This window comes from Condylura cristata, unplaced genomic scaffold (assembly GCF_000260355.1).
Source record: "Condylura cristata isolate star-nosed mole 26May11 unplaced genomic scaffold, ConCri1.0 scaffold00005, whole genome shotgun sequence".
Classification (NCBI taxonomy): Eukaryota; Metazoa; Chordata; class Mammalia; order Eulipotyphla; family Talpidae; genus Condylura; species Condylura cristata.
In genome coordinates this window covers 35,448,143-35,470,236 of record NW_004567106.1, presented here as the reverse complement: position 1 = coordinate 35,470,236, position 22,094 = coordinate 35,448,143, and the positions used below count along the sequence as shown (strand labels likewise).

General features: G+C 34.9%; 1 protein-coding gene across 2 annotated transcripts in view; it reads right to left on the bottom strand.

The window, feature by feature from the left end:
* Positions 1 to 22,094, bottom strand: part of ABCB4 (ATP-binding cassette, sub-family B (MDR/TAP), member 4) — a 58,597-nt gene extending 36,503 nt beyond the window's left edge. For both annotated transcript variants that reach the window (XM_004676874.2, XM_012721076.1), the window contains exons 1-10: positions 22,035 to 22,094; positions 21,733 to 21,818; positions 19,109 to 19,163; positions 15,981 to 16,131; positions 10,257 to 10,314; positions 8,630 to 8,821; positions 7,395 to 7,566; positions 5,990 to 6,114; positions 3,391 to 3,562; positions 1,310 to 1,423 (exon numbers count right to left, since the gene is read on the bottom strand). In XM_004676874.2, the coding sequence (XP_004676931.1) occupies positions 1,310 to 1,423; positions 3,391 to 3,562; positions 5,990 to 6,114; positions 7,395 to 7,566; positions 8,630 to 8,821; positions 10,257 to 10,314; positions 15,981 to 16,131; positions 19,109 to 19,163; positions 21,733 to 21,812 (1,119 nt within the window). In that variant the 5' untranslated portion in view covers positions 21,813 to 21,818; positions 22,035 to 22,094. The remainder of the gene's footprint in view (positions 1 to 1,309; positions 1,424 to 3,390; positions 3,563 to 5,989; positions 6,115 to 7,394; positions 7,567 to 8,629; positions 8,822 to 10,256; positions 10,315 to 15,980; positions 16,132 to 19,108; positions 19,164 to 21,732; positions 21,819 to 22,034) is intronic.

The following is a 22,094-nucleotide window of genomic DNA, read 5'->3' as shown; positions in this document are numbered from 1 at the left end:
GAGAAGTGTCTTTTTAGCTCTACTGCCCATTTTTTGATGGGGTTGTTTATTTTTGTTGAGTTTCATCAGTTCTCCATATATTTTTGTGATCAGTCCTTTATCGCTACTTTTGTGTGAGAAAATGTTTTCCCAATTAGTGATCTGTCTGTTTGACAAACAGTTGCACTTTTAAGGAACATGATTCAACAAATTCCAAAATAAGAATATTAATGTTACAATATCCCTCATATGAGATAGAACCCAAAGTACAGATTGTGTGTGTGTATGTGTGTATTTGTTTATGGAAAAAATGCTTCTCAAAAAATGGCCTTTTTCTGAAAAGTACATAAGATATGTATTTATCTTATTTCATATGACATTTCATTTTAAGTTTTTAATTTCCCAAAGGGTCAGACATGCGTATTTACACAATGTCATTAACAATAAATACCATACTTGATAAAGCCAGGCATTTCTACACTTAGTGAAAATTAGATAGATTATTATTTTTTTTTACTTTTTCTTATTACAAAGTTTATTTTTACATCATTTTGCACATTTTTTTTTCCATCTCGATTGTAATCCCCGCGGGTTTCCCATCACCAAACCACCCCTGTGCCGAGAATCAGATTATTTTAAGTGATTGTGGACTGGGTTGAGAACTAACTGAAAAATTACAGCCACTTAGTATTTAGAAACAATGTCAAATTTCAATATATTTGGAAACTGATCCATTTTCTAATGAATTAGATAGGTGAAACAGGAGGAACTGCAAGAATTGAAAGCTCATAATTCAGTTATTCACTGAGTGTTTTATCTTTGTAAATGCACAGACATACTTCAATATATCAAAACTATTTAAGTGCAGTTTATATAATATTGTCAACAGAGTTGATTGAGTCATATCAAACATGCAGTGATTTTTTTTGAGGAGGTTGAGAAAGGTAACCCAAAGAAAAAAATACTGTCATTCTCATCACATCAACACTTTTTCTACCAACTCATTTTATATAGAAACAGTAATATTCTCAGTCTATAAAATAAAAAAGAGAAAATGAAAAAAATTATGAAGACAAACATCTTTTCTATGGGCTCTAATAATAACATACTAGTGCATTTTTCAAAATGAGAAGTCGTTGTTACATTATTTGATGACAAACCATTAGAAATATTAAAATGTTATTTTGTTTCATTTATTATTAAGAGGAGATCATTAATTTTGCATAACTAATTTTTGCATGTTATTTAACCTGAAATCAAATTTAATTTTCCAAGTCTCAAAAGACTTTAGGACATTAATCAATTACTCAAAAAATAATAACTTACTCACATTATCGATAATATCAAAGATCACATAGGCTGCTCCTCTTGCATTGGCAAAAGCATCAATACATGGAGCAGCCTGTCCAACACTGAAAGCCCCAATCAGGATCGAAAAAAAGACCTTAACAAGAGAACAAAAGGAAATGTTATGTGCACCATTCAGGTGTTTATTATCTAAACTATGACTCAGTTGAGATACATACTACACAAAAAACTGTATTTAGTTTTGTGCTCTTTAAAAAATATAGCAAAATTTATTAGCTAAATATAACATTTTATTACATGAATGGTTTGTACAACCTTAAAGTTATTTTTTTGTCCACCTTTTCAAACTATATATTGTTCTCCTGAATGTACGTTGTCAAAAACGTTTTCAGATCTACATCCTTGATTCTATAATTAATGTCACCAGAGAGAGACATTTTCCATCAGGGTCATTCATCCGGTATGATTTTCTCTATGAACAGCATTACATGGTTTCAAAATCACAGCAGCCCTATGGTATTTTCCATGAAAAAAATATATTTTACAAAAATTTAACATAAAAAGAAATAGTTCACACTTTATAAAACACTAAATTATTCCTTTGTGCATTGATATTTCCTTTACACAACTGATTTTTATTACATCCCAGGACTTAATATATTATCCTTCATATATTTCTTTCACTAAGAACAGTAATTGATATAAAAAGTGAAGAATATAGTTTCTGAAATCCAGATTACTGGTTTAACTTAACTGAACAAATCATAAATGAAGGGAAATTATTCCTTCTCTCTGGGCATGGTGAAATTTCTTAGAGGTCAGTAACAACAACACTTCAAATACCCAGAACTCCAATATTCCACAAATACCCATTTCACTGCAATTCATATAAGAAATAGTAAAAAAGTAAGAAAGTCCCTACCAGGGTAGATGCTTAAAGTTCATACACTAGAGTTGTTGACCTTCCCTCTAAGAGTGTTGTTTGGGTTCCCTGCACCATGGATACACTCGTCAGTCCTATTAGGGAGATGTCACTGTCCACATACAACAAATGAGTAGGCCAGGCCAAAGAGGACAATAACAAAAAAGTGCATGGCAAAGTCCGGATTCAAATCCTTTCCTCATAACTTCAGTAGCAAAGGCGAGAGTAAAGAAAATGGAGTGCTGGCAAGTTGACACAAGAGAAGAAATCAAAAGTTGGGGGGAGGGGGAAGGCTGAAAGCAACAACCTAATAGAGTTTGAAGATACCACTACAGAAAAAATTTTGAAATAACTAATTTTCATAATGACCCCAATTCATCATCAAAGGGGCAAATTATATATACTGTCCTCTATGTAGAAAGAGAGAGAAGTTCAGGTCTTCAAAGATTTCTAGTTGAATGGTTTCTGTTGTTCTGACAGTGTGGTGACAAATAGAGCTATTAATACAAATATAAGAAAAAGTTATGCATAATATGATGCAAGTTTTTAAAGAAAAATGTGTGCAGATATAGAAAATTATCTGGAAGATATATATATATATATATATATATATATATACACACACACATATATATGTATATATATACACACACCAAAAAAAATTATTAAGGGCATATGGACTACCAGATTATAAATACTCTAATTTTTAAAATTGTTATTTCTATTCATTTGTATAATCAATATATATTATTTTTAGAAAGATAATGATTTTGTATTTTAAAGAAGAAAAACTAACTTTTTAATCTTGTATTTCAGAAATCTAATGATTTATATTATATAAATTTAACATTCTCTAAAATTATAACGTATATAATAATGTTTACTCTCAACCGTAGAAATGGCTTCAACCCATACTTTCCCATTAGTAAACCAATTGTTTCTATTTCTATGTTGTATGTGTTTCTTAGCTGGCCTAATTATAGGATATTTTCTTTTATGCATTATAATTATGCCATTTATATTCTAGAAAACCAGATTTGCCCACAGGACGGTGCAAGGAGTCCACCAAGAGGGGGAAAAAAAGCCTGTAGTCATGGCTTATCCTTAAAAAATTATGAAAGAAAAGGGTGGATGGATGGATAACATTCAGATTTTTCATGAATATTAAGAAAATTACTTACTGTCATTGCATTTCCAATAGTGTACTCTTTTGATATAACTAGAGTGGATCCATACCAGAAGGCCAGGGCATATGATGCATATATTAGTAGGAAGGCAATACCCATGGAAATATTTGCTGAAATAGCTTTTTTAATTCCAATCTTTTTGGCATTTTCTAAATGTTTCTGGTACCTATCAGAAAATGAGGGGGAAGTGTTATACAAGAAAACAATCCATAATATGAGCTTGACTCAATTCCTGTATCTATTTATTTGAGAAACAAAGTCATCAAGATAAGAAACCCCAGTTGAGACCCAGCTTCCTGAGAAGCAAACCAATTCAGGATCTACAAGGACTAGAACAGATCTGACCCTTCTTTTACTGGCTGGGACCCTTCTCCTTTGGTCCCTACCAGCCCAACCAATATTCCCATAGCTCTTCCAGGGTGAACTCTCACCCCTGGGATATGGAAGAGGTTTGCCATCACCTTCATAGGCAAAATTACAGGTGAAGGTTATGGTAGGAGATAAACAAAGCCAACCGAGAATGGCAACAAGGTATAAATAATATTTTGGACTCTTAAAACAATTAAGTTCTTAGCTCAATATCTCATCTTTAGAGAAGAGAAAAATCTGTCCTTTATTGCCCCACTGGATATGGGACTAGTATTCTAACAGATACTAAAACCTGGGCCTTAGCTTTTATTTACATGTTTATTTTCTGAGCAGACTGTTCTTTAGCTGTAAAACCAGGGTTTAATGTTATAAATCACTACTTATGAGAAATGGATTCTTGTTCAATTTTTCTAGATTTCAGTTTTATCAATTGTAAAGTTAGTGCCTACCTTGCAACATAATTGTGAGGTTGACAGTTAATTATAGAAAGTAGTTAGTAGAGTGCTGACATATAGTTGGTACAACCTGATAATTCCTAGTGGTAAGATCTGATAATTCCTAGTGATATTATTATTAGTGTTATTGTTTTAGAATTTAATCTTTCTAAATATTGCTTATCTGATTATTATATTTTGAAGAGTAATTAATATCCATATTACTGGCTTCTGATATAAAGGCAGATGTCTTGAATGGTTCTGTTAAGTTAGAATATTTTTACATCAATTTAAATTAAATCCACTTTTCCAAGCTAGATGCAGGAGTTTGTAAGTTTTAATTTTGACTCCCTAAATCTGGGGGGAAAATCCAATGGGCATACAATGAGACTTTGGGGAAAATATTGTACAAATAAGGAGTCTCTGCTTTTCACCAAAAACAAAATACCCAACAATATATTTTTTAGTTTGACCAATGAGATGTTGGGAATTTCTTCACTGTTTAAAAGTGTATGCTGCCACCAAAAGTTTATCTTTTAATTACTGAAAGCACCCAAGTCTTCAGTGTCCTCTCAGTGTTGGGCGCTGCATTCATTTAGCAGAGCTGTGTCTCTGGGGAAACAGCCAGCATGCCACGCCCAGCACTGTGATTACTCCCAAGTGGCTGGGTTTCAAGGCGTGTGCAGGAGATTAACGTCTGCCCCGATGTGACACAAGGCTCCGGTGACAGTGGTGGACATGCTGTAATTACCTTTGCTTAGGCGGCTCGCTTACTGCAGCTAATGGAGCGGCACTGATTACACTGACATCCTGAGGTCCAACTGAGGGTTAGTGTGGTCTGTGTGGACTATTGTGTACAGGAAGCAGCAGTGAGAGAGAAAAAAGGAAGAGGTTAGAAAACCAGTAACATGTTGGTTTTGAGGGCTTAAGAAATAGAAAATGAAATGGAGGGAAGTCAGGAATCTTTGCTTTTAATGCTGAGAATTTCCAGAGAATACCTATTTCAAAGAGTTGTGGCTTCAATAGTCCCATAGGTGAGTCAAAGAAAATACTTTACATGAAATCATATCTTAGCTATATTAGGGGATATTATTATTTAAACAAAACTGGCGGGGGCATTTGTGTAGAACAGAGTAGCCGTTATCAGTGGGCTTTGTCCTGGCATCTAGGTTTCTGCATATCAAGTTCCTTGAGAGCAGGTGTACTTGCCCTGGAACCTATGGTCAAGGAACTTAAATGGGGAAAATATGTTTTTATTAATCTCTAGCTGAAATTTAGTATTTCTTTCAATTACCAATGAAGGCAACAAACTGCTTATTATTAGCAATAACTGTGACTTTGTTGCCAATAAAAATACCAGATCATTTTTACATCATGTTACAATTGTTACAGATATCTTGAAATATCTTTTACTTACACGCCTACTTGGGAATTACAATAATAGATGTTAGACAGGTAGTTAGTTCTTATTATTAAATATATTGACAATTACTGTATCATGGTTTAAAAATATTTAAGTAAATATTCTTCAATAGAAATGGTTTCCTTGGTAATTCTATGCATTTTGTTTTATGTATTTATAATCATGGTTCTAAGAAGGACTCAGCAGCCTTCATCAGATTGCCAGAGGAGTCCATGGAACACAAAAGGGTAAATATCCTGCTTTAGAGTCTGACATGAAATTGTGGGGAAAGGATTAATGTTAGGGAAAGTAAATAAATAAAAACACACACCACAAAATAAAATGAAAAGTGGATTCTTTGAACTAATAGACAAAGAACCTTCCTGACCTTTCCAGCTCTTTGTTCTGGCCCCCAAAAGCTATCACCGTTCTGATGGCCCCCAGAGCCTCTTCTGCCACGGCACCTGCTTTTGCATATGCAGCTAGTTCTTTGTCACTAAATGCAGAGAGAATCTGGACAGAAGAGAAACATTCATGAATTTTATAAGGGGAGAAAAGTTAAAAAAAAAAACAGTCTGGTCAACTCTTCTCTCTACTCTTTATTCCCAAGTCCTATCTTTTGCCAAGTACTGAAGTCATGCCAGTGACAAAACCTCAATGTACTAGACTCAGTGGCTGCTACCCACCCAACAAAGGCAAGAGCATCTCCACCCTGGTGTTATGTTCCTGAGGAATACTCTAAAGGAAATCCACATGTATTTCTCTAAATGGCATTTTGGGGAACAGTATCAAGCTCCACATCCATATTTTTTCTCTGCTAACTGCAAAATTAAGTAAAGGAAATCTTTGAAATAAGCCACTATCATTTCTTTTATTTAGTGATAATCTTTAATTACTATGAAAATATTCCCAAATCTACTTATGAGCATTCTACTGAATAATAAAAATGGTTAACACAAAGTGTTGCAGGAAAAGATAAAGAACGAAAACAACAGAGCCTCAGAGAGTTCACTTCATAAATCATCAACCATAGAATGAGCAAAAATCACCAGTAAAATTTCTCAACTCTGCAATGTTGGCTGAAGAAAAAAGGTTATATATTTTAGTTCCAAGAAAAAGTAGGCAGAGTGCCATTTAATTTACAAGTTAAAATTAAAAATAAATGTAAATTCAAACTTTATATATTTTTTTATACTCATGCAATAGCTTGAAGGGAAGTTATAATGTGTTTCCTTAAAAAAGAACATAATTATGAATGTAATTTAAAGTAATTTAAATTACAGGTTTTTGAGAAATCTGTAATTGATGTAGTAAATAACTGTTATATTTTGAATCATATTAAAAATAAACTGCCTTGGGCTCTCCCTGGTGGCTCAATGGGTTAAAGCACCGAATTATGGGACTCTCCAAATGCACTTCCGCATGAGTTGGATTCCCGCCAGGGAGCTGACCCACATAGTGTGGCAGACCTCTCCTGACTAGCCCACTGCTCCCCTCAGCAGTGTACTTTGTCAATCTGCCTGTTCTGCTCCCCACTCTGTCTCTGGTGAATCCTCTCACCCACCACACTGTCTCCCAGTTCTGTAAGCCTAAATAAATACATCTTAAAAAACAAAAACAAAAACAAACAAAAAAAAAAACTACCGTAATAAAGCCCATAATAACAACATATTTCCAGATGAGTTTCCAGTAACATGTAACAGCACAAATACAAATATCCAAATACTACATTTAAAAGTAAGTCTGTATGTGTGGATTGTTAACACACATGAAAATGTCTGAGTTCCACAAACCTTTGCCCAAATAGCCGCTGAAAGTCCCAGGATTGGGCTGATGGCCATTATCACAAGAGTAAGCTTCCATCCTCTGATGAACCCCACTATGAATCCTGCAAAAAACGTGGCTACTGCTTGAAAGAACATTCCAACCTTGTCACCAATTCCTTCACTGATTTTGGAGATGTCACTAAAAAAGATCACACCTAAGTGGTTACAGGCAGGAGGTCTTCAGTTTGAAAGGTGGTACAGATATCTAACAAATGCATAGGCAAAACTTGTTCATATTACTGAAAGCCTCTTTCAGAGTCTTAGCCTCTTGAATAGTACTTTCCCCACCTAAATATTACACAAAGGGAGAAATTCAGGATTAGTTTATGTTTCTAAGAAGTTAATATTAAAGTTAATACAATTAAGTTAGTTAATACTACTGGAGATGCATTAGTGTTTTGAATACATGAGTTGACTTATTTAAAAAGCAGGCATCAGGAAGGGCACTGCAACTGCCCTTGGCTCTATTCTTAGCTCACTCTACTCTCAAGACAGCAACCAATGTGATTCTTTGAAAATGAAATCTGAACACGTTATTTCTCAGCTCAGAAGCGTCCAATGGTGCCCATTTCACTCAATGTAAAAACCGAAGTCGTTAAACAGAGACCAATAAGAGCCCTATATTCTTTGATTTTCCTCCTCTTGACTTCGTTTGCTCACTACCACCATTTTATCAGCAAACAGGAAAAGATTATCATCTACCGCCCCCTGCTGGCAAGAGGGCAACCAATGGATTGATGTTGCTTGTCTTGTTTACTGGTATACCACAAATATCTAGTTGAGGGCACACAACTGGCTCTCAACTATTTATTGAATAAGTGAAGAGTAAATAATTACTAAGATAAGTATCTTGGTGAATTCATTCAATCATATATTCATCTACTCAACTATCTTAATTATCTTAACTATTTTAATATCTGTCAAGACCTTGATTAGTTTCATGAGTCAAGAAAGTATAAGATGTGAACTCAGTCCTCAAGTAAATTCACTATGTAACAGAGGAGAAAAAGGTAACAGGTAAGAAAAATACATTATGGCATAAGGTGCAAATTGTCCTAGACATGGCAGTCAGATGATCTAATCCTCCTATATATCAAATACTTAATCTAGATATTATTCATTCATTTTATGATTTTCCTTGAAAAATTTTCAGTTAGTGGTTATTTTTTTTTATAAAAGGGTGATATTAACAATATACTTACTCTGTTAGCCGTGTATTAAGTTCAGTGGTGTCATTGATATCAAACCAGCCTATTTCTTGTCGTAGAATAGCATGAAAAAACTCTTGCCTAATTTTCTTAATTTGTCGGCCAGCTGCCAAAGTCCAAAATGAAACTTGTATATAGGCAGCTATGAGAACTCCAGCACCTAATCCTGAGTAATAATATGCATATCTGGAAAATAAGTGGAGAAGTGTTGTTTTTTTTTAAAAATACTATCCTTTATCATTTTCAGGAGAAATTTCAGACTAGGAGCTATAAATTTATTGAACTAATCACAAAGACTGTGGGACATAGTAAATACGCATTAATTTTTTTTTCTCTTTTCTTAAATTATAAAAGGCCAATGGAAATCTATTTACTTGGATTATCAGTTAAAGAAAGTAGATAAATGTTCATGATAAAGTGCAAACAAAATTAATACTGAGAACTTATTTTTAACTGATTTTGCTTATCTATAGCTAGAATTTGACCCACTACACAATTAATATCCTAGACTTGCTTATCTTATTCTATTGAAAAAGTTTACTATTGTTCACATAAGACAAATATAGTCATAAGTAGAGTGAGCATATGAAATTATTCTTAGGGTAAGTTTTCCATATAGTCTATACAAAGAACCAAAATAACAAAAAAATATATTTTTTTTCAAATAGTATACTTACATGTCATGAATTCAAGCAAATGTGGAATAAAGGCTTAATGTAATTACAAGGTTAGCATCTTTAAATACAAAAGATGTGGCTTCAATATTTTCAAATATTTTTTATATTTTGCTTTATAAACTTTCCAGATAGAAGTCTACCAATGTATACAAGTGGTATACATTGAAATCAGAAACATCAATTGCTATATAAACATTGTGTTACAGCCTTTTGAGATTTATATTAAGAAGGCTGAAGGAATAGGAAAAAATGCCATAAATGGCATCATTGGATCTGCTGAGAAAAGTGGAATATAGATGGAGAAGTATTATATCAAGTTTATTGAAATTGATAATTATGCTTATGAAAAGAATATAGGAATACATCAAAAATATAGCAGATTGGGCTCCAGACTGCCACAATAAAATGTATGTCATAATTAAAGAACTGGCAAAAGATTATTTCCTAGTACATATAAAATTATGTTTACATTATAGTCTGTTAACAAATGCAATAGCATTGTGTCTAAAATATCTATATACCCTAATTTAAAAATACTTTATTACTAGAAAGTTTACTAATTACCATGAGTCATTCCTAAGTTATCTTTTTGAAGGAAAAGGGCCTGTTAAAAATGTACTGTTTAGTGCAATAAAGCAATGTGCAATAAAACAAGGTATACTTGTGTCCTTTTTCTTAGGAATCACACTGAAATACTTCTGAATAAAGGCCATGATACAGGTAACTTACTTTAAATGATGGGGGCAGAGAACAAATTATAAAAGTAGATAAATCTGGGTAAAGAATACACAGGTATCCGCTGTATTACCCTTGTAATTTTCTGTAAGTTTAAAATTATTTTCAAATAAAACATTCTAAAAGGCATACAATATAGATAGAAGATAGAAGATAGATAGATAGGTAGATAGATAGATAGATAAACAGACAGAAGATAAGCCACTTACTTTGTCATTTCTTCTTCCAGAATTCTGCCTGGATTTAACATAGACAGTGAAAAATTCACTAAATAAAAACAAAAGAAAACAAAATTAAGCATTTTTAAAAGTGAACTGTTAACAGGCATTGTAAGGATTTTTAAATCGTCTTTGCTTTTTTAGTGTTTTCATTCCCAAGTGCACTCTTTTCACTTTGCTGAAGTAAGAACCGAACAGTTATAGGACATCTAAGCCCAGATGCGGAGGATGAGCCCTCTGAGTTCTCTTTCCAATTTACTGGGCTCTGGCCTTTCGCAAGCCAGCTTCCCAAGCCACAGAGAGGAGAAGAGGAAAGGCAGAGGGTAGAGGGTACACAGAAAATACAGAAAACAGCGGAAGGATATGGTCCAAATAGAAAAAAAAAAAAACAAAAAAGGATTTTAGGGGCACTTTTTTCCCCTAGTGGCTGAAAGCACTGTACAGATTCCTGCTTCTGTGAATTTTAGCTTTATATAATATGCACACATATATGTGTTCCCTCATAAGTAATAAGATTGAATTATAGACACTATAAAGGGAGAAAAATTAGCCACCATTTATTGGGCATGTATTACATGCAGGTACTGTTTTAAACACTTTACATGTATTAATTCATTTAATTTTCACAACAAACCTATAAGGCAGACTTTATCTTATCTTCATTTAAATAATCCTTGCCCAAATGCAAATAGCTACCAAGAAGACAAAGTCATAACATTTTATTAGACAGTTCCTAACCCTATAATATACTGATTGATATGATCTTCACCTTTTTTTATTTTTAAACACGGAAGTGAGGAACTTAAAAGAAAGCAATTTACATCTACGGAAATTATAAAACAACAAAATAAATTATCACAGAAATATTGAAAAAAAGCACTAAGGTAGGTCTTTCTCATATAACATGATGCTAAGAGAGAAATTAATCTTTGTTCCTTTGTCATCTGTAAATAATTCAGGGACTATGTTTTCTGGGTATGTATCCTCTTTGCCCTCTTCCAAAAGGACATAAGGACTATGGCACCTTTGATATGCCAAACTGGAACTCTGTTTTGTTTAAAGGTAGACAAACTAAATTCAAACTGGTATTTGTTGAAATTATTGTTCAAAATCTTGGGAAAGCTTTATATTTTTATGTATAAGGTTATTTTTTTTCTCCTGAATTTAGAAGCCAGGTGAAACCTTACCAACCTCAAAATTTTTAATTCTTTTTTAATTATTATATTTAAAATTTTTTTTACATCACTCTTCATTTTATGCATTTTTTTCATCTCAGTTGTAATCCCCATGGACTTCCCACCACCAATTCACCCGTGTAAATTTTTTAATTCTCTTAATGAGGGATATTACATTTCAGATTGACACACTCTTCTAGGAAACAAGAATCTATGGGCATTCCAGGTTTGATCTGCTTTGTTCTCAGAATTCCAAACTGAGAACAGCAATCTAGATCTCCGGTAGTAATCCCAGGCACACAGAGTCCCCAAGAAAGTAAGGGTTTCTGCTGTCTGAGACAAAGGTGACACAAGTGTATGTTGACATGATCCAAAAAACGTCATGGAACCCTAGATCTGGATAGCACCTAGACCTGGTTTTCTAAAGTGTTATCTAATATGTTTCAGTTTCAGACAATTTCTAAATGGTTGTCTGGTTCAGGAGCTAACAACATTAGCTGCCTGTTAAAATCACATGGGGTGTTTGAAAAAAACACACAAGTTCAGCTTTTGCCCAAGAGCCATTAAGCTAGAACCTCTGGATGAGTTTAGAGCACCATATTTCTAAAAAGTGTCCCCAATGATTCAAATGTGCCAGGTTGGAGAAGTTCTACTTTATTCCCCCGAATGCCTCCTATAAGACATGGAAAACTATTTTTAAAAGCTCCCAATATAGATATCCATAATATATATAGCCATTATATATATATATATACATATATATATATATATATATAATCATCTTATGTAATTTCACCAGTAAGTCTATGATTACCTTTCAAAGACAACAGTAATAAGATTATAGAGGTTAACTAACTTGACCACATTCATCTAGCTGGTGAGTGAAAGGCATAAATAATACATGTATGCCCTAATTATTTGTAACAAGACACTGCCATTTTTGAATCTTAAATCAATGTTTTCTTCTTTGGTTCTGCCTAGGATTTCTCTTATCATACAGAAATATTCAGCACCAAAAGAGTTGGTATTTGTCTAGGCTGATTAGACAGTATCGACAGTTTCAGTTAATTAAGGCAGTAAGTTCTCAAAGTTGACTTTTCCTCTCAGCATTGAAGCAATGCAAGGACATGAAGATGTATTGATTTCTGCATAGAATTCCCCGATTATTTACACTACTATTATTATAATATTATTATTATTTTATGCTTAGCATTGACATAATATATATCAGTTTCTGCAGAAAAACTATTTGCTATGACTCTATCCTTAGGTTTTGGATGCAGTATAGTTTCTGTACAACTGAGTTGTGGTGAGGAAATGACCTTGTCATGGAGTAGTTTTACTCTGTTGACAAGGACATGGTCTTTCACAATAAGTCATTGTCAGACTTTTTGTAATTAAACCTCTTTTTCTTCTAACATTCCCTCTCATTTGGCTCATACTTTGTCTAGCTATCCAAGAGTCCAAAATTATAAAGAGCAGACTCTAAGTAAACATCTCTGAGATGAGCTGGCATGCTCTACAAGGACAGCTAGCTATCTTCTCTAAACTTCCTGACCTGCTAAATCCTACAACTCTAAACATGTCAATGAGTTTTCGTGTTTACAATGACTATCCTTCAAAGATTCATTTCTCCAAAAAAGTATGAGAACAGTATTTTCACAAAATACCAAATTGTAAATTCAAAATATTTTGAAACCACTCCAAATCCCCCCAAACAGCCAACATACCTAATGACTAACATGGCTACAGAGGACCAAGAGTCACATAATTTGGAGGTTATGAAGCTAAGTTGGCAGTGCTGATGAGTTTATCACTCCAACAATCATAGATCTCTAAATACTTACTCATGTCATTCCCCAAAGAGACCTTGAATTTGGCCCCTGGCACAGCAAATGGCACCTGTCTGCCATGCCCAGTTTCAAAGCTATTCGGTTGCATAATTAGAAACAATTAAAAATAAACAAGCAAACTGACCCAAATAGGAAAGTTGTGGAACTTTAGTGTTAGAAAAACAAAACAGAACTGATAACACTAGTCCAAATACTAACTCATCTGTGATAAATGCAATATTGTTTTAACCTGATTTTTAAAATTTGTGATAAACATAAAATTTATCACCTTAACCCCTTTTAACTGTATCATTAGTAATGCTAATTATATTCATATTGATGAACAACTGATCTCTAGAACTTTTTCATCTTGTAAAACTTAAGTGCTATGTCTATTTAATTTGTTTTTTAACTTTTGTGTAGAAGAACTAGGGTATAGGTCAGAGGTATGAGGGTTAAGAAGATCCTGTTTAAAAACAACTCTCCTTTCTTCCTCCCCAAGAGCCCTAACAACCATTATTCTACTTCCTGTTTCTCTGATTTTTGGCTATTATAAACACCTCATATAAGTGGAGTCCTACATTTGTATTTTTGTGATTAAAATTTCATTTAGAATAATGCTTCAAGATTCATCTACTTTGTAGCTTATTTAGCATACTTCAGAATTTCCTTCCTTTAAAAGACTGATTAATATTCCATTGTTTTGTATATACTGCATTTTGTTTACCCATTCATAAGTTAGTATTTTTTTTAACCCTTAAAACAAATGTTTGACTGATGCTTCTGAATATGCAAATTATCCTAATTGAGAAATACAGATATCAATATATAGGCTAATGGGCATGTGGACACACACACACACACACACACACAGTGTTAGAAATCTATAGATTTTCTAAGAACAAATAGAAAATTTCTGTCTATCACTTCCTTAAAGACTTTAAACTTCCTTATCTTACTCCAATTTTACTTTTATGGTGTTTATGTTAAAATTCTGGTTACTGGCCCTCTCTGGTGGCCCAGCAGGGTAAAGCACAGCACTGAGAAGGCCACTTCCGCATGAGTTTGGTCCCCGCCTGCCCGGGAGGAGATCCACATGGTGCGGCAGACCTCTCCTGACCCGCCTGCTGCGCCCCTCAGCAGTGTACTTCGTGGATCTGCCTGTTCTGCTCCCCACTCTGTCTCTGGTGAAGCCTCTCGCAGCCACTGAGCCTCTGGCCTGTACCCCAGTTCTGAATGAACAAATAAATAAATCTTTAAAAAAAAAATTCTGGTTACTAGACAAATACAAATAATCCATTTAGAGATTTCTTAAAGACCTTTTTAAGAGAAAACATGATTGTTTACATTGGCAGTATACTCTATATGGTATTGAATATGATTTAGGTAGCAAAAAGACCTGGGTTTAAATTCTATCCTAAAACTAACCAACTACATAACTTTGTGCATGTCATTTATCCTTGTTATAAATCCCTGGTGGACATATCAGTCCTCAGTGTCCTGTTATGTGAGAAGACATTATTATCTTCTGTGTAGGATTGTTCTTGTAAGTTAAGTGAAATGAGATCTAGTGTATGATAAATTCAATGAAGATTTACTATTACCATTTTCATTCTTACTATAAAGAGGATCATTTCCGAGATAATAGTACTTAAGAATAAAGCATCTTCTTTTTGTAGGTACTTGCTTTCACTATTCAAAGGACTCTTTATTGGATTTCTGGAATACATCTGTTGATCTGAATGCTAGCAGATCCTACTGTATAAATTAAAAATTCACATTCTCATAAGTAATCAAATTGTATAAATCAAGAAATCACATCTCTTAGGTAATTATATTTAAATCTTACAATGTTAATCAAATATGTTCTTTTAAGTTAGTGAACATTGAGAAATCTTACTAAATATTATCTTAATAACAGTAAACTATTTCCCAAGTATTTTTGCTATGAAAACCACCTTTCATTTATCAGTTTGTTTTTTCTTATGTTCTACTCCTTGTGTACTAGTAAAGCTTCACTCAGTGTTCTCCAGTCTAATAACCAACTTAGAACAAAGCATGGAAATTTGTCCAGTGGAATCTAACTTTAATGCTGTTGCTACATCCCATCTTTTAATAATATGACATTAACTTGTATGGCTCCTGTAATTTTTCAGTAATGTGTATAGTCCTTTGGGCAAGCTTCAAAACATATTATACTCCTATTGAATCCACGTACTCTTTAGTAGACTGTTCTACCAATTTCTAGTCAGCCTGGTTGATACAAAAATTAGAGACAGAAAATGGGCATAACAAAAAAGGTTAGGGGAGAGAAAATTTCTGGTTTTCTATTTTCTCCATAGAAATGGGTCTATAAGCTGAGAACAGCTAAGAAGTATTACTCTGCTAATGGACATATTATGAAACTCATCAGTAATCATTAATGGGCTGGGCACTACAGATACTGTCTCATAGCCCACAGTCCTCAAGCAGATGCTTCTTGATTTAGATGGCAACACTTTTTGTATATTTTCTCAAGAGTCAATACACACATTTCTTGAAATTTACATGATTTGGGGGCAATTTTCTGAGAATCTTACAACTCCTGTGATAACTGGAACCACCAAGGTATCAAATCATTGAGTAGACAATGAATAGCACAATTAATTTCTAATTTCCACTCATTTGAAGGAGTACTATATATTTTTTTCAGTAGAAGAAATGCTTACCTGGCAAGGAGAAGTTTCCTGCAGTATTAACAAATCTGTCAGTCATTTCTCCAAATACTATCATCATGAGGGGAAGACCTGATCCGTGAGCTATGGCCATGATCGTGCCCAGAGACATAAATAATTTATCCTGCCAATCAGAGTACCGAAACTAAAAAACAAAAGGTAAAGAAATCATACTTCTGGAATAGAATTTCTCTTTCACCACAATTATATGCATTTTGGACTTGTATTTAAGGTAACAGGCACAGATAAGTGTTTCAGGGATGAAAGAAATTTTGATTGAAATTTATTTTGTATTCTGTGAAAAATATCAATCTCATTCTGCTTGGTCAGTATCTAATTTGGTTGAATGATTACAATATAACCAAAAGAGATAAAGATTTGTTTCCATTAAGATATATTATTTTATTTTTCCAGGTCTCAATAGTTAAGAAAGCTGGGTTGCACATTAATTGCGTGTCCCATGTATATACACACACATACTCCCCATTCTTGAAATTTTCTTTTAAGATTTATTCCTTTGTTGTAAGATTTTCATTTTTTTATTTATTTCAGGGTAAAAGAATTGGGGTGTAAGCCAGAGGTGTGGAGGGTGAGAAGCTTCACTAGAAACAGAGGAGGGAGCAGAACAGGTGGACACTGCTGAGGGGAGCATGGGTGAAACAGGAGAGGTCTGCTGTGCCATGTGGGTTAAGCTCCCTGGCCAGGGATGAACTCAGAGAGCTTTGCTGGGAGGGCCCTCAGGGTGGTAGTGCTGATACTTAACCCCTAGGGCAGTTATAAATGGGGTAGGGAAAGAAACCTATTATGACTTTTGAGGTTAACATTCTTTTTAGAGGTCTATAGCTTTTAGAAGGCAGATCTGAAGTAAAGCATAACAAGCATAATGGAGTGCCAAAACAGTACTTTAGGAAAGTCTTGCTTATGGAAATGATGTTCCTTGCAGAACCTTGAGGGTTAGTAAGTGTGTATGAATGGGAGGATTATGTGACTAAGACTGGGGAGTGAAGAGGAAGTAGGGCTGCTTAGATTTAGAACAGCAAGGTGATTCAAAATCACTTGGAGGGCTGAGGTGACCCTCATGGAAAGTCACATATATACAGTATATATGTTTATATGTACAGTATAAAATGTAGGAGATTATATTAGAGAAAGATATTAGAGTTTGATGGGTCACACCAAGGATCTTGAACTTGGTTCTATATACAGAGGGGAGAGATGGCATCAGTTGTTACAGTAATGTGTACAATATCCAAAAACTAACTAGTTGATTAGGGTCATAATACTCCAAAGACTGTCCCTCATTATCTTTTTGATTCCCTGTAATTTCTCTTCATTTTAGAAAGAACATTTTGTGGCTCTCTTTCTTTGTTACTCTCTCTTTTCCTGCCTTCCAGACTATATTATACTTCTTTTAGTTTCTCATTTCTATACCTTCTCTGTCCTTTGCATTGCTCCTTTCTTTGTAACATTTTCCCTCTACCTGCTTTCCCAACTCTACCTTCTTTTTTGGGAGACAAAGACTAGTCATTGGAGAACAGATGACAAATTGAGGTTGGCAGAATAAAGTCCTTGAATGCTAAAGCTGAGTTAGATATGTTTAATATGCCAGGGTAGTCTGAAGTCAAAAGCATATAGTGGGGAGGGAGGGAGTACATGCACATTGTTCTCAAAGTGACACAGAAGTTAAGTATGAGGAGGCCAAATTGCATCATCAAACAGAGCAAATAAGAATGCAGAAAGAGACAAAAGTCAGAAGCTTGGTGTAGCGAGGAAATGAAGAAGGGGAGAAGGTTAGGTTCAGAGTCAATGGGAATTGTCTGTAAAATCATCAGAAAAGGAGTGGTTTTTCCTAAGATTCACTTTAGGGGTTCGTGGAGAGGGTAGATAAAACATTTGGGACAACTAGTCACTGCTACAAGCCCAAGTTCAGGTTGTGACATGATGCTCTGAGCACTTATAAGAAATCACAGAATATTTTAAATGCTTTTAATTATTTTTTTTACCTGTAGGCAGGAATTTAAATTATGTGAATTTCACACAACATCTTAAGTAACCTAGATTTGTTTTAATCAAGTTTAAAAAATACACTTATAATTTTGTTAAAGCAGATTTTTGTCCTGTATCTCTTTTAGGACAGAAAATTTCATTCAAAGATTGAATAGGAATACATTTAATTTTAATTTAAATTTTAACTTATAAATTTCAATTGAATTTTAGATGACTACCTCAAGGCTCATGGTATTTTATTTTCTATAGGTGGCAGATTTAAAATCTGTGTTTTAAAATCAGATCTAGTTTTACAATTTATCTTCTAAGGCACATTTTAGAAAAATGTACTTTTACTGAGATTTTTAGATAAAACATCACAAGAATAAGAGAAGAGAGAATGAATAGGGGCTTTGTGGTAACATGACAAGTATGTAATAATATTTGGGACTGAAGATGTTTTGGTATCCTTTCATCATTTTCTTCTTAAGTTGGAGTTTTCAGCTGACATGCCATTTAATACCAACTTCTTTGTAATCAAAAAATAGCTGTTAGAGTTTGAAACATATCATATTTACCAAATACTTTGTTGAGTCACTTCCCTGAGACATATTACAAATGAAAAACAGATAAAATTTCTTCCAAAAGTATGTTGCCAGTAAAAACCACTAGTATTTTCTTAAAAATAATCTGCTTCCCGAAAAGCTATTTCATTAAATTTTCTGGAAGCCAAATTTGAACATATATTTCTTAAATATTTTAATATTTTATTGTTAAGCAACTTTCTTTATATGCAATTTTATAATAAGCCAAATTTGGTTCTTTTTGTAAATGTAGAGAGGCATTGTTATAAAATTAGTTGGGCTTGTATGGTGCTACAAACACAACCCTTGTTTTCAATTCCTCTGTACACTAGTTAGCTCTGCCCTTTTTCACAGTCAATCTTTTTTATCACGCATCTCGAGAATGTGGGTCATTGACTATGATGAGCCAAACTAAGGGAAAACAGAGGCAGTAAGAAAATCTATCACTGCATATAGACCTCTTTGAAGGACTTGCTCTATAGCTTTTGATTCAAGACACCAAGTTTGAACAAAGGGGAGAAGTATATTCACATTTAATATTTTACAGCTTACCAATGTTAGTGGTCCAATCAAATTCAATTTCTTCATTTTTTTCCTGTCTTGGCTGCTGTAAAAAATGTAATTGAATTTAAAACTGTTACAAAATGTTTCATAGTCAGTTAAAAAAATTTAGTAGTTATCACAATCAACTGTCAAAATATGTCCAAATATAAAAATGGACTCTATAATTAGTCAACAATAGCTAGTTTACAAGCAATTATCAAGTGCAGAAGTAACTGTCCAAGGTACTACAAGGATATATATCTAAAAAGAAATGATCACTTTCCTCACAAAGTTTACAGAACAGAGGAAAGAGGAATATGTTAATTATGTCTGCCAAATGATCAATTTTTTTTCTTGCTAAATAGTTAACATTGATATAAAATTAATAAATTCCACATTTCTGAACAATTGAGAGGAGCGGTGTCAGGAAATATTGTTGGATCCACAATCAAAACACATCTGGAATACAACTACTTCTCACTACTTTTATTGCAGTCCTCAATAGAACAGATTTCTGCCTAGAATCTATCCCACCATTTATATCAGAGAAGTTGCTTGAAAACTCAAGTCATATCATGCTAGCCCTCTGCCTAAAAGGGTACACTGGCTCCCATGTTCCTCAGAGTAAAGCTAAAATCTTTGCATTGGCTTCTTGGGCTTCTAGGGCTGGGCACAATCTATTTCTTTGTTAAGTCTGGAACCACATCTACACCCTTGCTTAAGCTGATATTGCTGTCTTTCAACACACCAGAAATGTCCCCAACTCAGTGACACTGCATTGTCATTTACCTCTGCCAGGAATGTGCACATGCACACACACACACACACACAGCTCTTGTCTTCAACTTTTTGCTCAAATAGTCTCTTCTAGATAAGATCTAGCTCAGTTTACACTTGAACTCCTGCTTTCCTCAGCCTAGTTTTTCCATCACAGTCATACAATTTAACACTTACTGTAGTTTAATTAGCTAGCATATGTATTATTATTTATGGCCATCCTCCAAATAATAATGCAAATTCCACAGACAGTAAAGTTTTTAAACTAAAACTGATTTGTTTAGCTTTAATGTCTGAGCTGTTGATAAAGTTGTACTTACAAGACTTGATTCCCAATTATTTAGAACAATTCTTAAAATCAAAGGACAGACATCTGCCATTAAATTATGTTCAAAAGAATGTGTCACAGGCAATAATAACAGCATGCCTGGAATAAGAATATAACTGTGAATTGGCCCTAAATAATTGAAGTGTATTTAATTTCCTTTGTATATATTTTAGTCTGATTTTATAAAAATTAATCTCACAATATTTAATTTCATAACCTTATAGGTTTCTGTATTTCTCTTCTGAATTTTTTTTCTTTCCAACACAAGGCTATGAGCCCCACTTCATAGAGTTCTGGAGTGTTACTACACTCTTTGCAGGCATAGATCATTTGTACACTCATCAAATGTTCAGCCAGTGCAATACAGAAATAGCCTTCTTCATGAAAATGCCATCTATTTATAGATTCACAGTCAATCCCAGTCTAAATTGCTACCTAATTAAAATCTCATTTTCCTGGTAGAAATAATACCATCCAACAATTTTATTTACTGCAAATGAAATTTTCTATGAATACATACCATGGCACTTAAAAGAAATAAAGCATATCATTGTATGGTGAAGGTAACAGACAAAAATAATGCTTCAGTTTAAACATCAGATAGGCATATTTTCAGTTGGTTAATCAGGCCCCTTGCAGCTTGAGGACACACTAGAGAACTTGATAAATTTGTCCCTCTGGGTGATTAGTCGATGACACAGGTCAATTTGTTCTGGGTGGCCTGGCACTAACTCAGAGACCATAACGGTTTCAAAAACTAGTTGAGACTAAAGGCGAAAATGATTCACTATTCCTACTGTGAAAGAGGAAGCAGAGACAACACACCATTGACTGGTCTCTTCTGCCACTTACTAAGGCCTGTGAAGTTCACTTAAGAGTCTCTGGGAACCAAAGAGCCAGCTCTGGGAGAAAGACAAGCTAGGAAAAGAAGCGTTGAGCTTCCGCCCTAGCACCTGAACCAAATAAATAAATAAATACATAAACTGATTTGGAAGTGAAGATTATGGAACTATGAAGTGCTCAAGGTTCCTCTCCCCAGCTCACCCACCCGAGAGGAGAAACAAGGAACTGCCCAGCGCTGGGAGGAGGGGGAGGCGGGCAAGACAGAAGGCAGAGGAATAACGAGAGGGAGTGGGGGTTGCTTCACCACCCTCGTTCAAAATGCACAACCATCAACAGCAGCTGCCTGATGCGCTATAAGCACGAAAAATTAGATGATGTTTACGAAAGTTATTTGTAAAAGTTTTGAGTTATATAATGCAAGAATGTTACACAACACGGATATTCACGGAATCACCCTGCACAAAGAGAAGCGGGTACTTTTAAAGCGAGCCTCTTCTTCCTGAGCCCGTTCCAAAAGACGCCTCAGTGACATTCATTGAGGAAGGTCAGGTCCGCAGACAGTCTCCAAAGAGGCTCCAAAATAAAGGCCAACAGTATCAACAGATTTTCCCAACTTCTTTTTAAGGCCGAATTTGGCCCTGCTGATTCGCGTGTAACGGAAAAGCGGTGGCTGCCAGAGATGTACCTGCTGCTGCCCAGTTCAAAGTCGCCCTCGGCTCTCCTGGTAAGCCGCACTGTTCCGTTCCTTCCCGCCTCCAGATCCATCGCAGCCTGAGGAGAAACCACAACCTCAGGTCCAGGTGCCCCCGCCCAGCTCTGGTAGAACCCCCAGGCGCTGTGCGAGCCCCGCCGCAGAGGTCGGAATCAGCGCGCACGGGTCACCGGGCGCCAGGGGCACCGGGTAGAGGTCCAGCCGCTGCCCGTGCCCCGCACCCGCTGTCCTGGAGGTTTCGCGCCGCCGCCGGGCAAGGCCAGGGCCTCCCTCACCTCGGACCTTGAGCGTCTCTAGCTGAGAAGCTGGGCGCGAGGGGCGCTGCGGCCGAGGGG